The sequence below is a fragment of the Ahaetulla prasina genome, chromosome 6 (assembly GCF_028640845.1).
Source record: "Ahaetulla prasina isolate Xishuangbanna chromosome 6, ASM2864084v1, whole genome shotgun sequence".
In the NCBI taxonomy this organism is placed as follows: Eukaryota; Metazoa; Chordata; class Lepidosauria; order Squamata; family Colubridae; genus Ahaetulla; species Ahaetulla prasina.
Window position 1 is genome coordinate 93,679,925 of NC_080544.1, and position 19,356 is coordinate 93,699,280.

The 19,356-nt window shown below is 38.3% G+C and overlaps 1 protein-coding gene across 12 annotated transcripts in view; it reads right to left on the reverse strand.

Moving 5' to 3' along the window:
- Positions 1 to 769: 769 nt before the first annotated feature.
- The window catches only part of PHC3 (polyhomeotic homolog 3), a 73,231-nt gene continuing 54,644 nt past the window's right edge, over positions 770 to 19,356 (reverse strand). For 11 of the 12 annotated variants that reach the window (XM_058189370.1, XM_058189363.1, XM_058189360.1 and 8 more), the window contains 5 exons: positions 18,556 to 18,715; positions 16,094 to 16,208; positions 14,316 to 14,466; positions 13,988 to 14,219; positions 770 to 10,559 (listed from right to left, as the gene is read on the reverse strand). In XM_058189370.1, coding sequence (XP_058045353.1) covers positions 10,405 to 10,559; positions 13,988 to 14,219; positions 14,316 to 14,466; positions 16,094 to 16,208; positions 18,556 to 18,715 — 813 coding nt within the window. In that variant the 3' untranslated portion in view covers positions 770 to 10,404. Of the gene's footprint in view, positions 10,560 to 13,987; positions 14,220 to 14,315; positions 14,467 to 16,093; positions 16,209 to 18,555; positions 18,716 to 19,356 lie in introns of those variants that run through there. The other variant, XM_058189371.1, reaches the window with a different exon arrangement.

Below are 19,356 nucleotides of genomic sequence, written 5' to 3' on the forward strand. Positions count from 1 at the left end.
AAAGTTGTAAATACAAGGATCGTTTTCTTAGTTTTTCATCACCATCTGTTCTGAGGCAGTCACTGAACAAGGACTACTTGCAGATATTTATTTTTCCTGTGGAAGCTTCCACAGGGAGTCTAACCAATATTGCTCTTAAACATTGCCCACTTCATCCCCCAACAAATTGCAGATAGATTCAGTGTAAAGTCTTGTTTTAGCCACTGCCAGCAATTGCAGTCCTAACTTGCATTTTCCCCCCATTGTGGATTGGAAAGTGATAGCTATGTAGGATGCTTGCATGGTAAGGATATTTGATAGGGATGCCTCTGCTTGTTCATCTAAATGTAAGCATTTGGTTTATGACAGAACTGGGACCAGGATTGTCATTAGGTGATGCGGTTGTAGAGCATGACATCATGTGACCACCAAGCTTAGCAACAGAAATTAATTTTATGGGAGAAAAATACTATTAAATGTATTTACATCAGGGATGGTATTCACTTACCTTCACTACCGATTCGCAAATGTGAGTGTGCATGCCTTCCGCGCATGCGCGGAGGGTAAAAAACGGGATGTGATGATGTCTGAGTGGGTGAGCAGAGCCTCCCACAGCCACTGCTACTGGTCTGCCAGAACTGGATAGTACCGGCTGAATTCCACCACTGATTTACATTTATCAAGTCTTTTAAAATTCTGCATTATAAGACAGAACGTATACAGAGCAACATACTTGGTTGCTATTTTATTTCTGAAATATGAAAAAAGAGAGTCCAAAAAAACAAAGGAGACAAATGAAAGTCAGTTTTTATTTCTGAAGCTGTGTATTCACAATTTTAATGTAAAATTGAAATATAAACCAACTTGATGATACTGTCAATAATCTCACAGAAAGCAATATTACCACATAAAAATGTCCAATAAAAAAGAAGTGTGCTGATAACAAAGGTGCAATTACAAGCAAATTGAAGCAGCAATAGTATAAGGTGCTTTGATTTTTCATTTATATAATCAGTTTATCAACAGACAGATTAATAACAAATAAATTTTACACCACTTTTACGGACCATAACAAATATGAGAATCTAAAATTCATCCACATGCTATACATGTATGTATGTATGTATATCTGTATTCATACATACAAGATACATATAGCTTAAACTTTACCTCATTCGTTGTGTGGCATTTTTCTTCGAAGTTAAAAATTATTCAGCTTCATTTGGAACAAGCAGTAATTTAAAAAACAACTCAACACTGGGGGAAAAAAGTCCAAGTCCCAAATTAGTGCCACACTTATTCAAAAATCTAAATATTCCATGATACAGAGATAGGTACCTTTATAATCTCATATTAGTTTATTTGGAAATATCCTCAGTTCTCCCTCATTCTCACACAGATGAGCTCATTCCTAACAGATTCCTCTCTTTGTTTTTTACATATACTGCATTTACCTGATAGGAAAAAAGTTTTCCCCAGTAAATTGTGACTGAGAATATTGTTGGGGGAGGAAGGGACTTCACCATAAATTAGCTACAAATAGAAGATACTGTTGGTAAAGGGGCTACTGGATAACCCTGAGGGACAGAGGCCTGCAGGGTTGCTTTGAAATTAAAATCAGTTTTGCTAATCAACTTGCACATTATTGCTTGCCAGGTTGAATTTAATTGGAGTTCCCTTCCCTGGGCAGATATAGTATTGCTTCCTACCCATCCAACGTAGTTCCCACCTTTATCTTCCCATATGTCCCAGTGTAGCTGTCCTTTTTGCTCACTCAATAGACCTTGTAGCAAACCGGTGTCACTTTTGAAAATGGTCATTATACATTTGTATTCTCAAATCTCATGCAAGTATGTTAAAGCTGCAGCATTTGGGTGATGATGTCATGCATGTTTCATCCCCCTGCTTCCCTCATCCCACTCCTGGACGTATAGCTCCACCCCATTTATTGCCTCAGTGGCATCACAGGACCTTACTGCTTTTCCTGGAATATCAAAAAGGTTGCAGCATTACGTGCTTTGTTCCCTTTTTGTATGCACACAACCATCACAATGCAGCAGTGCTACTTTTGCCATTCTGAACATCCACTGTGCACACCCCTTTCTGAACTCCTATATTACTTCATTTTGCTGTTTCTGATGGAAAAGGGGGGGGGAATTGTCTTGCATCTTTGCCTCTGTGTACTTGTGTGGATATATGAGAATAATCGGTTTAGTTAGACTGGGGATCAATTGAATTTATAAATGTACTTTCATAGAATATCAATCTTAAATCTACAGCTATTAACTCAATATCAATTTATTTTTCTGCCTTTTGCTGGAGTGTGACTTCCGACTACCGTACATACATATATACATACATATATGGACACACATGTACAAATAGTCAAACTCACAGATTTGAAAGAAGGAAATATCCTGAATTGGGTTTCATGTGGAAATTGCCAAGGCTGAAATCGTTATACATTACTGTGATGATTCCCCTGGATGCTTCCCCAGTTATCTCTCCGGAGGTCAGCTCGGGGCAAGATGAACCAGTTTCCGGCAGGTCTGGAGGGGAGTTGGTTAATGGCTCAACCATTAATTTGATTCAAATACAGCTGCAGCAGGACAACCCAGAGGCTTCGGGTGGAGAAAGCATGCAGCTGGAGCCAGTCAGTGATGAGGAAGAAGAACGGCCTGCTGAAACTGATCCAAGAAGACGTAGGCAGAGAAAAGGCAGGAGCAGAGAAGGCCAGCCACATGACACGCGAGAAGGAAGTCTTGTCCTTCTTGATGGGCTGCATCAGAAGCTGCCTATTTAGCACAACAGATAGATGGAAATGATGCTGGGAACAATGGGTTCATTTCCCAGCTGTGTGTTTTCTAGTCAGCGTGATTCTTGCCTTGCTTTGGATTGACACCGTGCTTTGACTTGGACTGTGACTTCTGAACGCTGGACTTTTCTTGCTTCGTGAACCCTCTTGTATGGTGGATTGAATTTTCCCTGGAGGGTTTATTTTGATTGGAAAACTTTCAAGTGCCTTGTGGCCGCATTGGCCATTACTCTGTGGGCTAGCATTGGTCTGCTTGTGGCTGGACTTAATTGGGACAGTTCTGGGTTTTTGGTGAAGGGAGTTGCAGGAGAATATTAATAAACCCACTAAACCACAGTTGTGTGTGTGTGTGTGTGAGTGAGTGGGACAGCACAATTACCTACTCTGTTTTTAGGAGGAAAATTAAAATCAGGCAAATCTTCCTTTCAGGTAAACACAGTACTGAAGAGGGAAGAGTGATCCCAAAAACAAACAAAAAAAGAACATATTGGCAAGAATAACTTGGAAGCAAATAAAGTCTAACATGACATACTTAAATAGATTTCCAAAAAACAGTGCAGTACAAGGGGGGGGGGAGATATAAATACCTTTTGTTGCAACAAACCGTAACTTTGTCTATTTTGTTGGTCCCTATATTCTTGTTTCATGAACAGAGAAAAGGGAATATAAAATACTAATTTTACAAAATCAGAGACAATAAACTTTTAAAAACATTTAAGGTTACAGGTCAGTTATACTTGTCCTATTTCTCAGGACACAGTTCTTAATAAACTTCATAAATTTGACAATCTTCAAAGTGGTTTAAATATTTATCAAATGAACCCTTATGAAAAAATTATATTACAAAGGTACTCCAAAAGCATGAAATTTATCAAATGTTATGTAGATCAAACTTCTCTTAATATAAATAATAGTTGATTTTTTTTTTCTTTCTTTCTTTAACCATCCAGATTCCAGATACTGATGCCCAGTTAAAAGGTTCATTTCAGTCTTTTATTAAGCTGGAAAATAGCTTAGACCTCGATAACAAAATAAGGATATAATGAACCTGACTTGATAAATCATTGTTTGTAAGGGATGAGGAGAAGTTCACAGGCTCCTCTCTGTCTCCTCAAGTTAAATGCTTCTACTATCATTTCTGAAACAGCTTACGTCTTAAATCACTAGCTGAAATCACCGAAGTAGATTGTATTAAAAGGTAGGGGACAATTTTTGGAACTCTTACATCCATGTTTGTCAACTTGAAGATGTGTGAACTTCAATTCCCAGAATTCTCCACACAGGATGCTGGCTGTGGAATTCTGGGAGTTGAGGCCCACACATTGCCAGGTTGACAAGGCTGAAAAACATTGTCTTACATGAAACCTTTTTAAGGCCTGTCATTATTGCAAAGAATTAGTCATGTATCATTTTACTTGTTATATCCTCCATGGCCATAACAAGAAAGTGCCACCTCCTATCCTCTATCTAGCTTCTTTCCATGATTGCAACCATTATCAAGCTTGTCATGATTGACACAAAATAGTAACACATTCAGTAAGGAAAGCAAAAATACTTAGAAATATTGTAGAATAAGAAACTGTGAAATGCTATGAAATTTTACAAAGAGAAAACTATCATACAAATATTCTAGGAAGAACATACAGCCAAGTCTCTGTTTAATTAACAGGGGTCTCCAACCTTGGCAACTTCAAGCTGGAGGACTTCAACTCCCAGAATTTCCCAGCCAGCAAAGCTTGGATGGTTTAATAGACCTATTTAATGGACTTCATATGTAGCAGGTAAGATCCTGAATGGATACGTGCCGCTTCCCAAATACAGGTAGTCCTCGACTTACAATCACAACTGAGCCCAAAATTTGGGTTGTTAAGCAAGACATTTGTTAGTTTTGCCCCCATTTTACGACCTTTCTTGCCATAGTTCTTGCCATGTTAAGTGAATCACTGCAGTTAAATTAGTGGCAAGGTTGTTAAGTAAACCTGGCTTCCCCATTGACTTTGCTTGTAGGGAGGTCACAAAAAGTGATCACATGACCCTGGGACACTGCAGTCATAAATATGATGGTTGCCAAGTATCTGAATTTGATCACATGACCATGGGGAAACCTTTAATGGTCATTAAGTGAGAAAAGGTCATGTCACTTTTTTCAGTGCTGCTATAACTTTGAACGGTCACTAAATGAACTGCTTTAAGTCTGTGGGCTACCTGTAATAGGCACAGTCCATTAAATCGAGGCCTTACTACCTTCTATTGTAAAAGGTTTGCATTTTTGTGCAGTTAACTCTTATCAGGCTTATTTGCAAAGAAGATACTAAAGGATCTGTTTAGTATCTCTCTCTCTCTCTGTCTCACACACACACACACACGGATTTTCATTCTACAAGAAAAGTACACTTAAAAAACTGGTTTTCACAATCCTGTTCAAAAAAAGTGAAACAACTGGAATCAGGACTTACTTTATCGCTGGGGTCCCCATTCCCGGGCCGTGGTCCACTAATGGGCCATGACCTATTTGGAATTGGACCGCACAAGTGGCATGATGGTATGCATGTGCATGTGTGCATGTGCGCAACTCAATTTGCACGAGCGGTGGGCCAAGCGGCATTTGCACGCGTGCCCGTGGCCTGTTGCTTGAGCAAATTGAGCAAGCTGTTCTGCCGCTCACACGGCCCAGTTCCCCTACCTCCACCCCCCCAGCTGGATCACCAAATCTCAAAGGTTGGGGACCTCTGCTTTATTGGCCCCCTTTAGAAAAGCTGCATCCCCTTCAAAATACATACTGCCTAGGTAGTCCTCAAGTGACCGCCATTATGGTGCCTGCCTGTCAAAGTCGTCATAACACATGATGGTTGCAAATCGGGTCACCCACATCACCGACTCCATTTTTAGGACCTTTTTTTTTTTTGCGATGGTTATTAAGCAGCTGCTGCAGTTCAGTGGCTGCCACGGTTGTTAAGCCCCAACCATTAAGCAAACCGCTGGTTTTGCCGGAAATGCTGGTTTTCAGCAAAATTACTGTAAAATGCCATGATGTGACGGGGGATGCTGCAAATAGCTGTAAAAGGGGCCCATCCGATTACACCCAAAATGCAATCATGGTCATGTGATGCAGAGGAGACAACCTGACTGTCAAAACTTCGAATCCAGATTGTTAAGTATCTCCAGGGAGATCCGTTGTAATTTTGACCACGGCTAATTGACTGGTTGTAAATCGAGGACTACCTGCAACGTACTCCTTTCCACAAAAAACTGCAGCCTGAAAAGAAGCCACAGATGACTCTTTCCCCAAAGCTGTGCTCTGTTCAAGTCTATGAGATGCGGCTATGGGCAGCCTTAGTGGACAGATGCTGTGCCAGTCAGACAAACTCATCTTCTCAATCTTCTCCCACCCACCCCTTGCCATGCTACTACACATAGTAAACAATACTACTATTATTTTCTAAATGGTCCCCGAACTATTACAAACAACTTTTCAGGGAATCCTAGGAACTAGAGTAGAATTAGAAAAACTAGCAACAAAATTCAGTGTTTTGTATACATTCAGACGTTTTTGTCATGGGATGCAACAACTCTGATGAGGCAACTCTTGATACAATAAGCCTTGTATCCCGAGAGTTGTTCTGCAGACACCTACAGCAACAACCCCAATTTGCCAAAATTAAAAAAAAACCTATCACTTGGTGCACTTTTTATAGGGAGACTCTACTAATGCATCATCAAGTGAACTTAAGAAATAGGACATTTCTAGAAAGAGAAAGGGAGGGGAGAGAAATCCCTCAAGCAAAATGTTCCCAAATTCCCAAGGGGTGCGCAATTAACCCCTTGCTTTTTGTTTGACAAATCACCTAAAGAAAATCAGTAACCTTCCAAATAAGTGTTCTCACTGTTTGACTGTGTTCAGAGGGCAAGTCACTGAGAGTTCAACTTGCACAATTATTTCTATGCAGCCTCCAACATCAGCACCCAAGGAAAGTGCAGTGAAAAATGCTGAAAGCAAACACGAAAGCATCCTAATTGCAGGTAATCTAAAAAGCTTTTTTCAAGACAAGTCTCTCCCAAGCAGGAAGCTGCCTTGACAGAGGACAGCAAATTCTGCCCTTTTACTAACCCAGGACTAACTAAACTCTGCATCCAGGGGAAAATGGGACTGGATTATTTATTTATTTTTGAGCTACAAGACTAATTCCTTTTCCATGGATGGCAAGGGGGAGGGGACGGAAAGGATTGTATGCAAACATAGGTAGTCCTTGACTTACGACCACAACAGAGTGCAGAATTTGTGTTGCTCAGCAAGGCAACTGTTAATTGCTAAATTTGTCATTTGTTATGACCTTTATTGACAAGAGTTGTCAAGTGAATCACCACTGTTGTTCAATTAGCAACATGGCTGGTTAAATGAATCTGGCTTCCTCATTAATTTTGCTTTTCAGAAGGTTGCAAAAGTTCATCATGTGGCCCAGGGACACTACAAGTATCATAAATACATGCCGACTGCTAAGGGTCTGATGATCACATGACCACGGGGAGGTTGCAACAGTTGTTAATTGTGAAAAGTGGTCATAAGTCATTTTTTTTCCATGCCGTTGATGGTTTTAAGTCGAGGACTACGTTTGGGTGTCCTCAATAGCCTGACAATTCGATCTGAAAGAAACATTTATCACCTCCTCAATGCAAGAGGAAGAAAGCATGTCTGTCAAATTATCCAGATGCCAATCACCTGAATAGTAATACTTGTGTGTTCTTTCAGCAGTTGTTTGCAAGCACAGACTCCCCGTGTCAAATTGTTTTCTTGGGGATCTCACGGATAGAATCCTTTGTGCTTCTCTTCATATCCTGTGTTCTTCAGAGGAACAATATTTCTACTGATTACTTAAGAGTAATACTATAATCCTCTTTAGAAAATTACTGTTAAGGTTATAACATTGTGCAGCTAATGAAAGTCAAGTGTGCATTTGGGTTAAAATATATAATACTTATCATACTACTATGAATATGAAATTGTGCTCTGCCAACAATTACAGAATATGCGAAAAAAAGAAAAAGCTGTAGCATTTAGATATTTAAAATATAAACATTCAAAGAAAAGTCATTCACAAAACTAAATCAGCCCAATATTCAACTCGATAAAATTGAAATTGTTTCAATTTCAGCATGTGTGTACTCTTTAATTTAGTCCTTTGAAGGACCCCGCTCTTAAATTATTTAAAGTGAATGGGACTGAAGTGGCTATTTTTGTTTGGAAGTTCAACAAATGGGGCCAAATTTGTAATTCTGCTTTGGCATAAGTTCCCTTCACAAAGCTATCTTTATTTCCAATAGTTGCTCATAATCTTTGCTTGGCTAAAAACAAATTGTCAGCTTTTTGCTCTATAGCCACAAAGCCTTGCTGTATGAATAATGTAATCACAGTAAAAGTTGAGAATTGGAGAATAATGCAATACTATCTTTGATTTTTTCTCCCCATGGTTTCAACAACAGCAGTTAACTTTCTTAACTTATACAGAAATGGATTGCTTTGAGCTTCCAATAACCTTCAATATTCATCTGTCAATACATAAACAGCTAGGAATCCTTCTGAAGGTATTCCAAAATACCAGATATGAAATCAGTAAAACGCTGTTTAAGTCTTATGTGCTCTTGCTAGCTCTGAAAAACTGTCAGTCAATAAATAGAGGTAATAAGCATTATTATCTAATAATTCTCTAAACAAATAGAGAATTTTTTACACAAGATTTATAACTGTAATACTATTTATCACTTATCATATACAAGATGATACCCATGTAGTTCCTAATGACTATCAGTCAGTGAAAGACGTGTGAGCAGAGTGATTATTTGCTCCCCATCCAGACTGATTTTGGGAGTCTTCCAGTTTTGCAATTTTAGGACCTCTGATAGACAGGAAGGAAATAAATGAAAAATCACCCTTTATCTATTTTGACAGATTCCTTCAGTGGAATAACCATAACCAGGTATCTTGGCTAGTACCAAGGAATTAACTACAGTAGTTTTCTTTAAATTCTTCCCAAGAAACAAATCTGTATTGATTATATTATAGTGAAGTCTACCTATGTCGGAAATGAATACAGACCTTATGAGACCTTATGATTTACATTCAATTACATGGAGGCTTCCCCTAACCTGGTCATCTTAGCTAGGGCTGATGGGAACCGTAGTTCCCTGGGGAGTTCTGGATTGGAAGAAATCTGCTACAAGGAATTTCTTTTCTACCATAAAGGTCACCCTTCTTGAGTGTTATCCTACACAAGAAAAATCATCGATGTGCATGGCTGATCAAGCCCTATCATGGCAACAAGATCTTTTGGTTTATAGTGCAAAATATTAAGCAGATGCAGAGGGTGAACATCTGACCACTTGCTAATAATACTTTGGTGCCACTGATTTAGGATCCTCGCAGTTTCTGCAGATAACACTGGGTTGTGAGAAAACGTTAAGAGCTAAAACCAATGTAATTTCAACCTGTGCTTCTTCCAATAACATCCCTAACAGCATTCAGGGAAGGAAAGAAGGAAGGAAAGAAGGAAGGGAAAAGGGAGGGAGGGAGACACAAAAGACAGATGTAAACAAAGCATAGTAGCCATTTTACTTCTTTAAAAACTACTCTATCAGAGCTGCACACTAGCATATGGATGATGAAGGGGTGCCTCTACTCTAGGGATTGGACAGATAAGCGTCAACTCCTTTGGTCTACATGAACCAGCAGCAAAGGCAAAAAGACAACAACACAATGCCCTCTTCAATACACAGCATCATACAAAGAGATAAAGTATGTGCTTTTGTTAACCGTGCCCTGCAGCTATACTACTGTGTGCATCATACTCACTATGAAGCTCCACCCATTCATACCTCCCCATTGTCTAAGGGGAAAAAAAATCTAAACGTTGATGGGGGTTCTGCTTAAACTGGCAAGGAGGGCACACATGATCTGTAAGATCAAAATTTCTACGGTAATGGTGGAAGGTTTGCAGGATTCCCAAAATATGACACACGTTTACAGAAAAGCTTCCACGCTTAAAGGAAATGGTATCATGGTGGTTGAGCTGTAGGATTAAGAGAGAAGAGAAGGTGAACTACAGGTTCTCTTCAAACCATAGGCTCAAGATTAACTGAAATCCAATGAGCACAATTAAATGCATAGCATTTTACCATAGTCAATGCTTCCACAAACTCTGTGGACTCTTCTGTTAATCCGTATTTGTAAAAGCTTTCTATAAAGGAAAAAAGTGTATAGAAACACAATGTAAAACTGTAATCAAGGTTATATATTCAAAAGAAGCTTAATTCTTGTAATTGCCTTTTTTTTTTGGAATAAGCATCACCCATAACATTTTACATACACTTCTTAGAGCTTCCTACTGACTCTACCTCACTCATGTTTTGACTATTTGTTTTTAAACCAGCACAGCTTATGCTTCCTGAATAGCTGGAAAGTTTTGAAAGTTCATATTAAAAATGTTCCTCCAACAGTTTTTATGTGGAAAAAAAAATGCTTAGCAAAGCAAAGCCGTAATAATTGCATCAAACACTGAGATGTTGGCTTATTACTTTACAAGTCAATTTAAAACTGTAGTTTAAACCTTGGTTTTCCACTACAATTCCTTCAGAGAGTTGATCCGTGCACAGATTTTTAGTGCAGGTCCTAGCTTAATATTCATTGCACTCATGAGATGATCCTCTTTTAATAAGAGAAGAGCCTGCCCATCAATCTCTTGGGCTCGAAATTCATCAGCAATATCTTGACAACCTGCAACAAATAACAAACATTACTAAGAAAGGAAGGTGCGGCTGCGTTGACATTCAGGATTCTCCAGCTTTGTTCAGTAACTTTTTGGTACATTAAAAGGATCATATTTATCAGAGTCTAATCTGAATTTAGTAATTGTGCTGAATTTAGTTAGTCATGAGTTTATTATGTTTGCATTTTATAGAATAAATTGCATTTAATTCTCAGGGATCTCCATTCTTTTATGAACTATATAAGAGCTGTGGTGGTGCAGTGTTTGAAATGCAATACTACAGGCTACTTCTGCTGACTGCGAGCTGCCAGCAGTTCGGCAGTTCAAATCTTACCAGCTCAAGGTTGACTCAGCCTTCCATCCTTCTGAGGTTGGTAAAATGGGGACCCAGATTATTGGGGGCAATATGCTGACTCTGTAAACTGCTTAGAGAGGGCTATAAAGTACTAAGGAGTGGTATAGACGTCTAAGTGCTATTCCAATTATTATGCTTCTATTTCTATCAGTATAGAACTAACTCCTATTTTGAGGCTCTCCAGTTTTATTAGGACTGCAATTCCTAGAATGTCCAATACATCTGTGGAAGGCCAGGGCTGGGGAAGAGTCTCCTAGAATCACCCAAGTATAGAATAGAATAACAGAGTTGGAAGGACCTTGGAGGTCTTCTAGTCCAACCCCCTGCTTAAGCAGGAAACCCTACACCACTTCAGACAAATGGTTATCCAACATCTTCTTAAAAACTTCCAGTGTTGGAACATTCATAACTTCTGGAGGCAAGTTGTTCCACTGATTAATTGTTCTAACTGTCAGGAAATTTCTCCTTAGCTCTAAGTTGCTTCTCTCCTTGATTAGTTTCCACCCATTGCTTCTTGTCCTGCCCTCAGGGGCTTTGGACAATAGCTTCGCTCCTTCTTGTTTGTGGCAGCCCCTGAGATATTGGAATACTGCTATCATGGCTCCCCTAGTCCTTCTTTTCATTAGACTAGACATACCTAGTTCTTGCAACCATTCTTCATATGTTTTAGCCTCCAGTCCCATAATCATCTTTGTTGCTCTTCTCTGCACTGTTTCTAGAGTCTCAACATCTTTTTTACATCGTGGAGACCAAAACTGAATGCAGAATTCCAAGTGGGGCCTTATCAAGGCATTAAAAAGTGGTATTAACACTTCACGCAATCTTGATTCTAGTGTTGCATTAGATCTATAGTGATGCACCAGTTGTAAAATGCATTCTGTTGCATTTTAATCAATGCTGCAATGCTGATATTTTGTTTTAGTCACAACTTTTATCGACATATTTACCCATGAGGAGACTGAATTTAATCCATGAGGAGACTGAATTTAATCTACACAGTATGTTACAGGTGTGAAGTATTCTTTTTTCTCTTTTAACAACTGGGTAAGCAATCTGAATGTCGGCAGGGTGAAACTCTAGTATGTACAATTACACTTTTGAGGGCTTCTGAATAATCCAGAATCCAACAAATTTGCTGGATGGTGAAACACTAAGAGTTGCCTGGTGCAAATGAAGTCAGGGAGCTGGTTATTTTCCAAGTTTTACATGATTTTTTTACAGTATTGGCTGAATGTTGATTAAGGCTAGAGTTACAACAGAACGATAAGAGTAACAAACATTTTTTTTTTCCTGTCATAAAAACGACAGGCTTAAAGCTCTCTTGGAGATCTGCTTAATCGTATGATTTATTTATTTATTTATTTATTTATTTTTTCAAATTTATATGATCTATTGAAGAGATCCTAAAGAGGACAGGAATTATATTTAAGACCTATTTTCTTACTCAAATAGTGTGAATAGGCTGTCCTCTGTTTTGGAGTAACTGTGCTTTTAATGCAGCTATCTAGGTGTTATGGGGATAACCTGCATAACTATGTCACATGGGGCTTTTCAAGGTGGGAGAAATTCTGGATAAGATCCCAAGAGATACTGGAGCCGAACCATTTTGCAACTTCCATCAAGAACCACTAAGGGGTTATTTGGAACGTTTAATAGCAATAGCACTTAAGACTTATATACCGCTTCATAGTGCTTTACAGCCCTCTCTAAGCAGTTTACATAGTCAGCATATGGCCCCCAACCATCTGGGCCCTCATTTTACTGGGTCCTCGGAAGGATGGAGGGCTAAATCAACCTAAAATGAAACTTAAGTAGAGGAAGGTGGAGAAATACTGACATGTTGGTTTATATCGTAACGTTTTATCTTCCTGTTATATGCTATTAGATAGCACTCAATACTGCAATGGGAATTTATTTATTGTTCCCATTTTTGAAGCACCTCTCTCTCGCTCAAAGAATGTTAAGGTATCTAAATGCAAAAGAAAAAGGGCCCACAATATTATAATCAAATTTATAATTTAAAGAAGGGCTGAAATAGGCAATTAGGAGTACTGTTCATCACATATTTCCTGCTGATTATCAAACTCTCTAGTATTCACTTAAAACAAAACAAAACAGAACCTTGTGTGTTTCAAAGAAAACCACTAACCTCAATGAATGTTTATATATAAATATAATATATATATTTCCTCTCTACTTTTTTTTCCCCTTCTTATATTCTTCTTAGCTTTTATTAGTTTTTCATCTTTGTGTTTCTAAACTTTAACAGAGTTTTGTTATTATAAATTATTATATAAAAATGAACACCCTATATTAATGTGCAACCCCATCAGGCTTCATATGGACCACAGGGTCATTCTTTTAAAATAAAACAGTGTGGGAATACATTCCAGGATTTTTGATAGCCTTACTGTATGGCAGATGAGTTATGACAGAATGCAGAAGATAGAGACAGTCTGCCATCCTGTTATGTCACCTGTCACACATGCAAATTATTCTTGTGGAATCTGAGAAAAGAACCAGAAAAAGAGTTTTCACACACAAGCAAGTCTTCTCAAAATATTCTGAAAGTAAATTCTACATATATCACATGCAATAGGCGGTACGTCCGACATTTTCCCAATGTTTTTGCAACGAAGTAGGGACCTCATATACAGGTAGTCCTTGGCTTACAACAGTTCATTTAGTGACCCTTCAAAGTTACAACAGCACTGAAAAAAGTGACTTATGACTGTTCTTTTTTTTCCACGCTTACGACTGTTACAGCATCTCCATGGTCACATGATCAAAATTCAGATGCTTGGCAACTGACTCGTATATATGACAGTTGCAATATCCTGCGATCACGTGATCCCCTTTTGCGACCTCCTTAACAACTGTGATACTAACTTAGCAACTGCAGGGATTCACTTAACAACTGTGGCATAAAAAGTATCATAAAATGGGGCAAAATGCACTTAACAAACGTTTCACTTCACAGCAAAAACGTTGGGCTCAAAGGCAGTCGTAAGTCAAGGACTACCCGTATTCCCCTCCCGGCGAGCTTATCTTAGCGAACTGACACAGATTTCCGCTGCGTACCAGGTAACGAACGGATGAAGGCCCAGACATCTTCAACGGTCCAGCCCGATGGGACCGACTGCATGGCTGGCGACAAATCCATGTTGTCGGCTGTTTTCCGAATTCTCAGTTCCCTAAGTTCCCGCTCCCTTTCTCTCTCGCTTTGCCTTCGCAGGCGAGTGGTCATGGCAACTGGCACGCTGTCTTCCTGAGAGGCCAAGTCTTCTTCTGCAGATGGATAAGTAATTGGTAGCTGGAAAATGCAGTACAGACAAACCACAGTATAACCATTTTCCTTTGCGACTCTTGTTAAAAGGACACCGTGGAGTTCAATTAGTATTCTACAGACCTGTCGAAGGAAGTGTTCCCTTGGAGCTCCATCGGAGCCACTGGGACGCCGCCCTCGCCGCCCAAGACCTGGATTATCTGGACTACGGCTCCAACGGCTGCTCTTGTCTGATGAGTATAATCCAAATTTCTTACCGCAGCTTACATTATACCTAGATGCAAATAGAAAAGAATAGAATTCTTTATCAGCCAAGTGTGATTGGACACACAAGGAATTTGTCTTGGTCCATATGCTCTCAGTGTACATAAAAAGAAAAGATACATTCGTCAAGAATCAGGTATGTGATCATTATTATAATGCTTCTACAATGAAAACCATCAAAAAGTTCAGTTGAAGTAAACAATTAGAACAATTAACCAGCGGAATGACTTGCCTCCAGAAGTTGTGAATGCTCCAACACTGGAAGTTTTTAAGAAGAGACTGGACAATCATTTGTCTGAAATGGTATATAGGGTTTCCTATACAGGGGGTCAAGGTCCCTTCCAACTATTCTATTCTATTCTATTCTATTCTATTCTATTCTATTCTATTCTATTCTATTCTATTCTATTCTATTCTATTCTATTCTATTCTATTCTATTCTATTCTAAAATGGGGTTAGAATTGATGGCAGAGTGCCTTTAGTCTCATCACAAAAAAGATGTTAAGATTCAGTGCCAACTTGTAGTTCAAATAAATAATGTTTATTTCAATACTCTGGATGAAATACATAAAACCATGTACACACTGGAAGTAATTTACTCACTACCGATTATGGCTTTAACTGATGTAGTCACTTCATTGCAAAATATATTCACAAATTTTTAAAAAAGTAAAGATTTGATTTGAAATGTTTATATATGTGCATTTCTTTTATAGCTTGCATTTCCCCCAAAGGTTCAATGTGGCTAATACAGTGTTTTTTTATTTTATTCCTGCAATTCCCACCCATTTGATATATTGGGATGAGAGATAGTGTTTGGTTCAAAAACTTGGCTGAGGACAGGCTAGAAACTATATTTCTCCATTCCTCGTCTGTACTTGGTGGAGATTTATCACTTTTGATTGTTTGCATGCTCTAACGATTCTTCAATGATTCAGTTTTAAAATTTACCAACTGAATACTACTACAATTTAAAATGAGCTTTGTTGTTTCCCTTTAATATTGCTTAGGTTGAAAACCTGTTTCATTTTTTGTTTTAATTCCTTTGGACTTACAAAGAATCATTTTTCCAATGAACTTGATCTCTATTTTGAAAATATTACTGTTCTCTAAAGTTGTTTATGGTGTTACAAGTTTGTGATTAAGAAGCTTGACTAAGAAGCTTAAAAATCTGAAGGGACAGAAGAAGAAATCTGAAAAAAGAACAGAAAAAAATCCATTTGAATGGAAAAAAGTTTGCAAATTCACCCCAGTAAAACTTTGGAGGCAGTAACTTAATTTATAGAAAGAGGGGGGGGGGGGAGGCAGGGAAAAAGAGAGATTAGTGAACTATTTTATATAACGTACAACTTTTTCTTCGAGCTTATATTCCTTTGATACAAGGACAGGTATTAGTCTGTTCCAGTGTATAAATAGTATTTCTGATTTCCAAGCTTGTCTTTTAAAAATGTATATATACCCAACCATTTAATACCATATCCTTATGTATGGAATCAGCAAATCTTTTACTCAGGATCATCACAGTAAGTACTTATGTTTGGCACTCATCTGATTTAGTACCGAAGAATTTGATTCCAAATCGCGCACTGTATTCATGGTTTTTACAATCTCTAAAATGATAACTAATGAAGAATACCTCTTAGCGCAGGACATGGTGCAGAACCGTTTCGACCTCAGGAACTTGTTTGCGTATCCCATTTTCCCACAAAATTCACACTTGAGGAGATCCGTCTCCATCTCATCCAGTCCCTCTAAAGGAAATAGCAGAATAAATGCAGTTAGTTTGAACCATTCCATTGCAACAGAAGTCTTTGAAACTCCTATGTCTTGGGGAATTGTATGCCAAAATGTTCGGCAACGACTCTGGTCATGAAGAAGGCCTTTCCTCATGATTGAACCTTCCTTGATTTAAAGACGAGATTTTTTTTTTAAACAAAGGAAAAATGAAGTAAATCAAGAACGCAGCATTAGTTCTGCCAGATTAAGATCAAATTTTTAAAAATCTATCCGTGGACCACCTCCCCTTAGGAACCTCATATATTATTAAAATTAACCTCATTGATTGTGAATAGATTCACAATTAAAATTAGAAATTGAAAATGTTTTTCTGCAATCCAACTACATGTCCAGCCTGCCTAGTTCCAGCTTCTTAAAATATTAGGGCTCAGCATCAGAAATACAGGTGTTTCTGTAATATTTAGTAATCCTTAGTTAATGACAGGTGTACTTAATTAATGACACTCTAACAAGTGTTGGAACTTGTTGGAACTGAACAAGTGGTACTGATAACTGCTTCTCTAAATTCCAACTGCTGTAACAATCCCATGATCATGATTTGAGATCTTCCTTTCCAGCATCTCACACGTAAAATCAATGGAGAAGAGGCAGAAGTCATGGTCACATGACATTCTCAAGTCAACAACCTGTGCAATCTTCATTTAAAGATGGCAACCACTGACAACTGACATTGTTCAGCAAGGACCACCTGTAACTTCCTATTCAGTAACCAAATTCTTTTAAACTGAACATCAAAGTTTTTAATACCAAGACCATCCATGTATATAGCAATAGCACTTAGACTTATATACCGCTTCACAGCCCTCTCTAAACGGTTTACAGAGTCCGCATATTGCCCCCAACAATCTGGGTCCTCATTTTACCCACTCGGAAGGATGGAAGGCTGAGTCAACTTTGAGCCAGTGAGATTTGAATTGCCAAACTGCTGGCAACAGGCAGTCAGCAGAAGTAGCCTGCAGTACTGCACTCTAACCACTGCGCCACCATGGTATATATTATTCGATTTTACTCTCTAATGTCTAGTACACAAAAACAGGCACATTGTGTTGTTCTATGCATTTTGGCTTGAAATTGTATGACTTTTAATCCTGTAAAACCATACATACTTTAGCCAGTAAGAGTTCCTACATAGACAGGTTTGCAATTGTCAGCATTCAAAACTACAGTCCTGCGTATACTTTCTGAGAGCAAGGCTCATTAAAATAAAATAAAAAAGATTGATAACAATATGGCTTGTCCTCAAAGTTAATAAATTTAGGACTAATGAAAGAGGCATGGTATTTTCCAAGTAAATTTGTATCTTTTTTTAAAAAGCCCATAAACAGTATCTAATATCAATTTCTATCACTTACACTGCTCAGTCATATGTCAATCAAACCTCTGACTTTTATATAGTGAGGAAAAAAGCCTCCAATATGTAGTAATAATGTGGTGGTGCCGAGTTTAACTATATTATATCCCACATGCAACTTTAAAATTGAAACTATTCAAAACCTAAACCTTTAATTCATAAGAATTACAGGTAGTCCTCAACTTGCAGCAGTTCATTTAGTGACTGTTCGAAGTTACAACAGCACTGAAAAAGTGACTTATGACTGTTTTTCACGCGTGATCGTTGCAGCATGTCCATGCTCACGTGATCAAAATTCAGATGCTTGGCAACTGATTTATATTTATGATAGTTGCATTGTCTCGAGGTCATGGGATCCCCTTTTGTGACCTTCTTAACAAAATCAATGGGGAAGCCAGTTTCACTTAACAACCGTGTGATTAGCTAAACATCAGCAGTGATTCACTTAACAACTGTGGCAAGAAAGAGGCAAATATTTCACTTCACAACACAAATGTTGGGCTCAATTGTGGTTGTAAGTCGAGGACTACCTGTATTTCTCTGAAAAAATGAATATTGTTTGCCCGCGGTAATAACAACAATACACATTTTAACCTACCGGTAGAAACATTTGAATTTTCCACCTTATTCTGTGGAGTGCAAATTGCTGTATTTGAATACACTCGGTTAATATTCAGTAAACCTTGGATGAGCTGAAGCATTCAGCAGATTACCACCAGCAGAATTTAAAGATGGATTCAAGTGACCCATAGATGCAGCCAGTGCAATTTATATTCCCATTTAGTTGCAAGAGTGCTTCTATATCTTCTTCTTCCAGAGCCTTTAAATTAATCTAACATGAAAACCTAAAGCCAAGTACAAGGTGCTTTCTTGCAGTTTTCAGCACTGACACCTTACAGTGGATTTTGAAACAGAGGAATAAATATTCAGATTAAATGAAATACAAAAACCTTCAGCAATTATGTCCTCCATCTCTGTGTCCGAGGAATTGTCTGCATGTTTGGCATTATTCTGAAGCTCCGGTTCGACACACATAACATTCACAACTTGCTCCTCCAACAAGAGTCTCTTTTTTGCAGGCTGATCAGTCAGAAGAGATGAACAACTTACCTGTTAAGAGAGAAAGGTGAAATCATTAACAAACAAACAAAAAGTTTGGTTTCTCATATTAAGTGTCTGAAGATTTCAGGGCTTTGCTGATCTTTATAGTCTAGTTACTGCTACAAGGACATACAGAGCCATAGATTAGATGCTTCCGTCAATTTCAAAGACAGGCACTAGTGTAGCCGTTTGGGGTCCAGAGGCTATGGGTGAACCAACATATGGAAGAAAATGGGAAATGAAACATGGAGATATGAAGAGGAAAAATCAGATTTTAATATGAAATAGCCTTTGTCTGAATCTTCCATTTGTGGCTTTGGAATGAGATGCCACAGAAAAACAAAAATGTCATCTTTTGAACACATTCTGAGCTACTGTTCTATTCTTTTCAGAGGAAATGGATTATTATATTCTGCTGTCTCTTTCCAGCCCTGACATGCACAGGAAAATGGGCTGAGAAATATAACTTTTTTATTTGAAAGAGAGTAACCAACTTTAGGATGAAGGGCCGTAAGTTGAAAACACACATTTATATTCTCTCTCTCTCTCTCTCTCTCTCTCTCTGTGTGTGTGTGTGTGTGTATGTGTGTGTACTGGTATTTTCCATTTGCCTTTGGATGCACAGCTCTTATGTGCAATTTTGCAAGCTG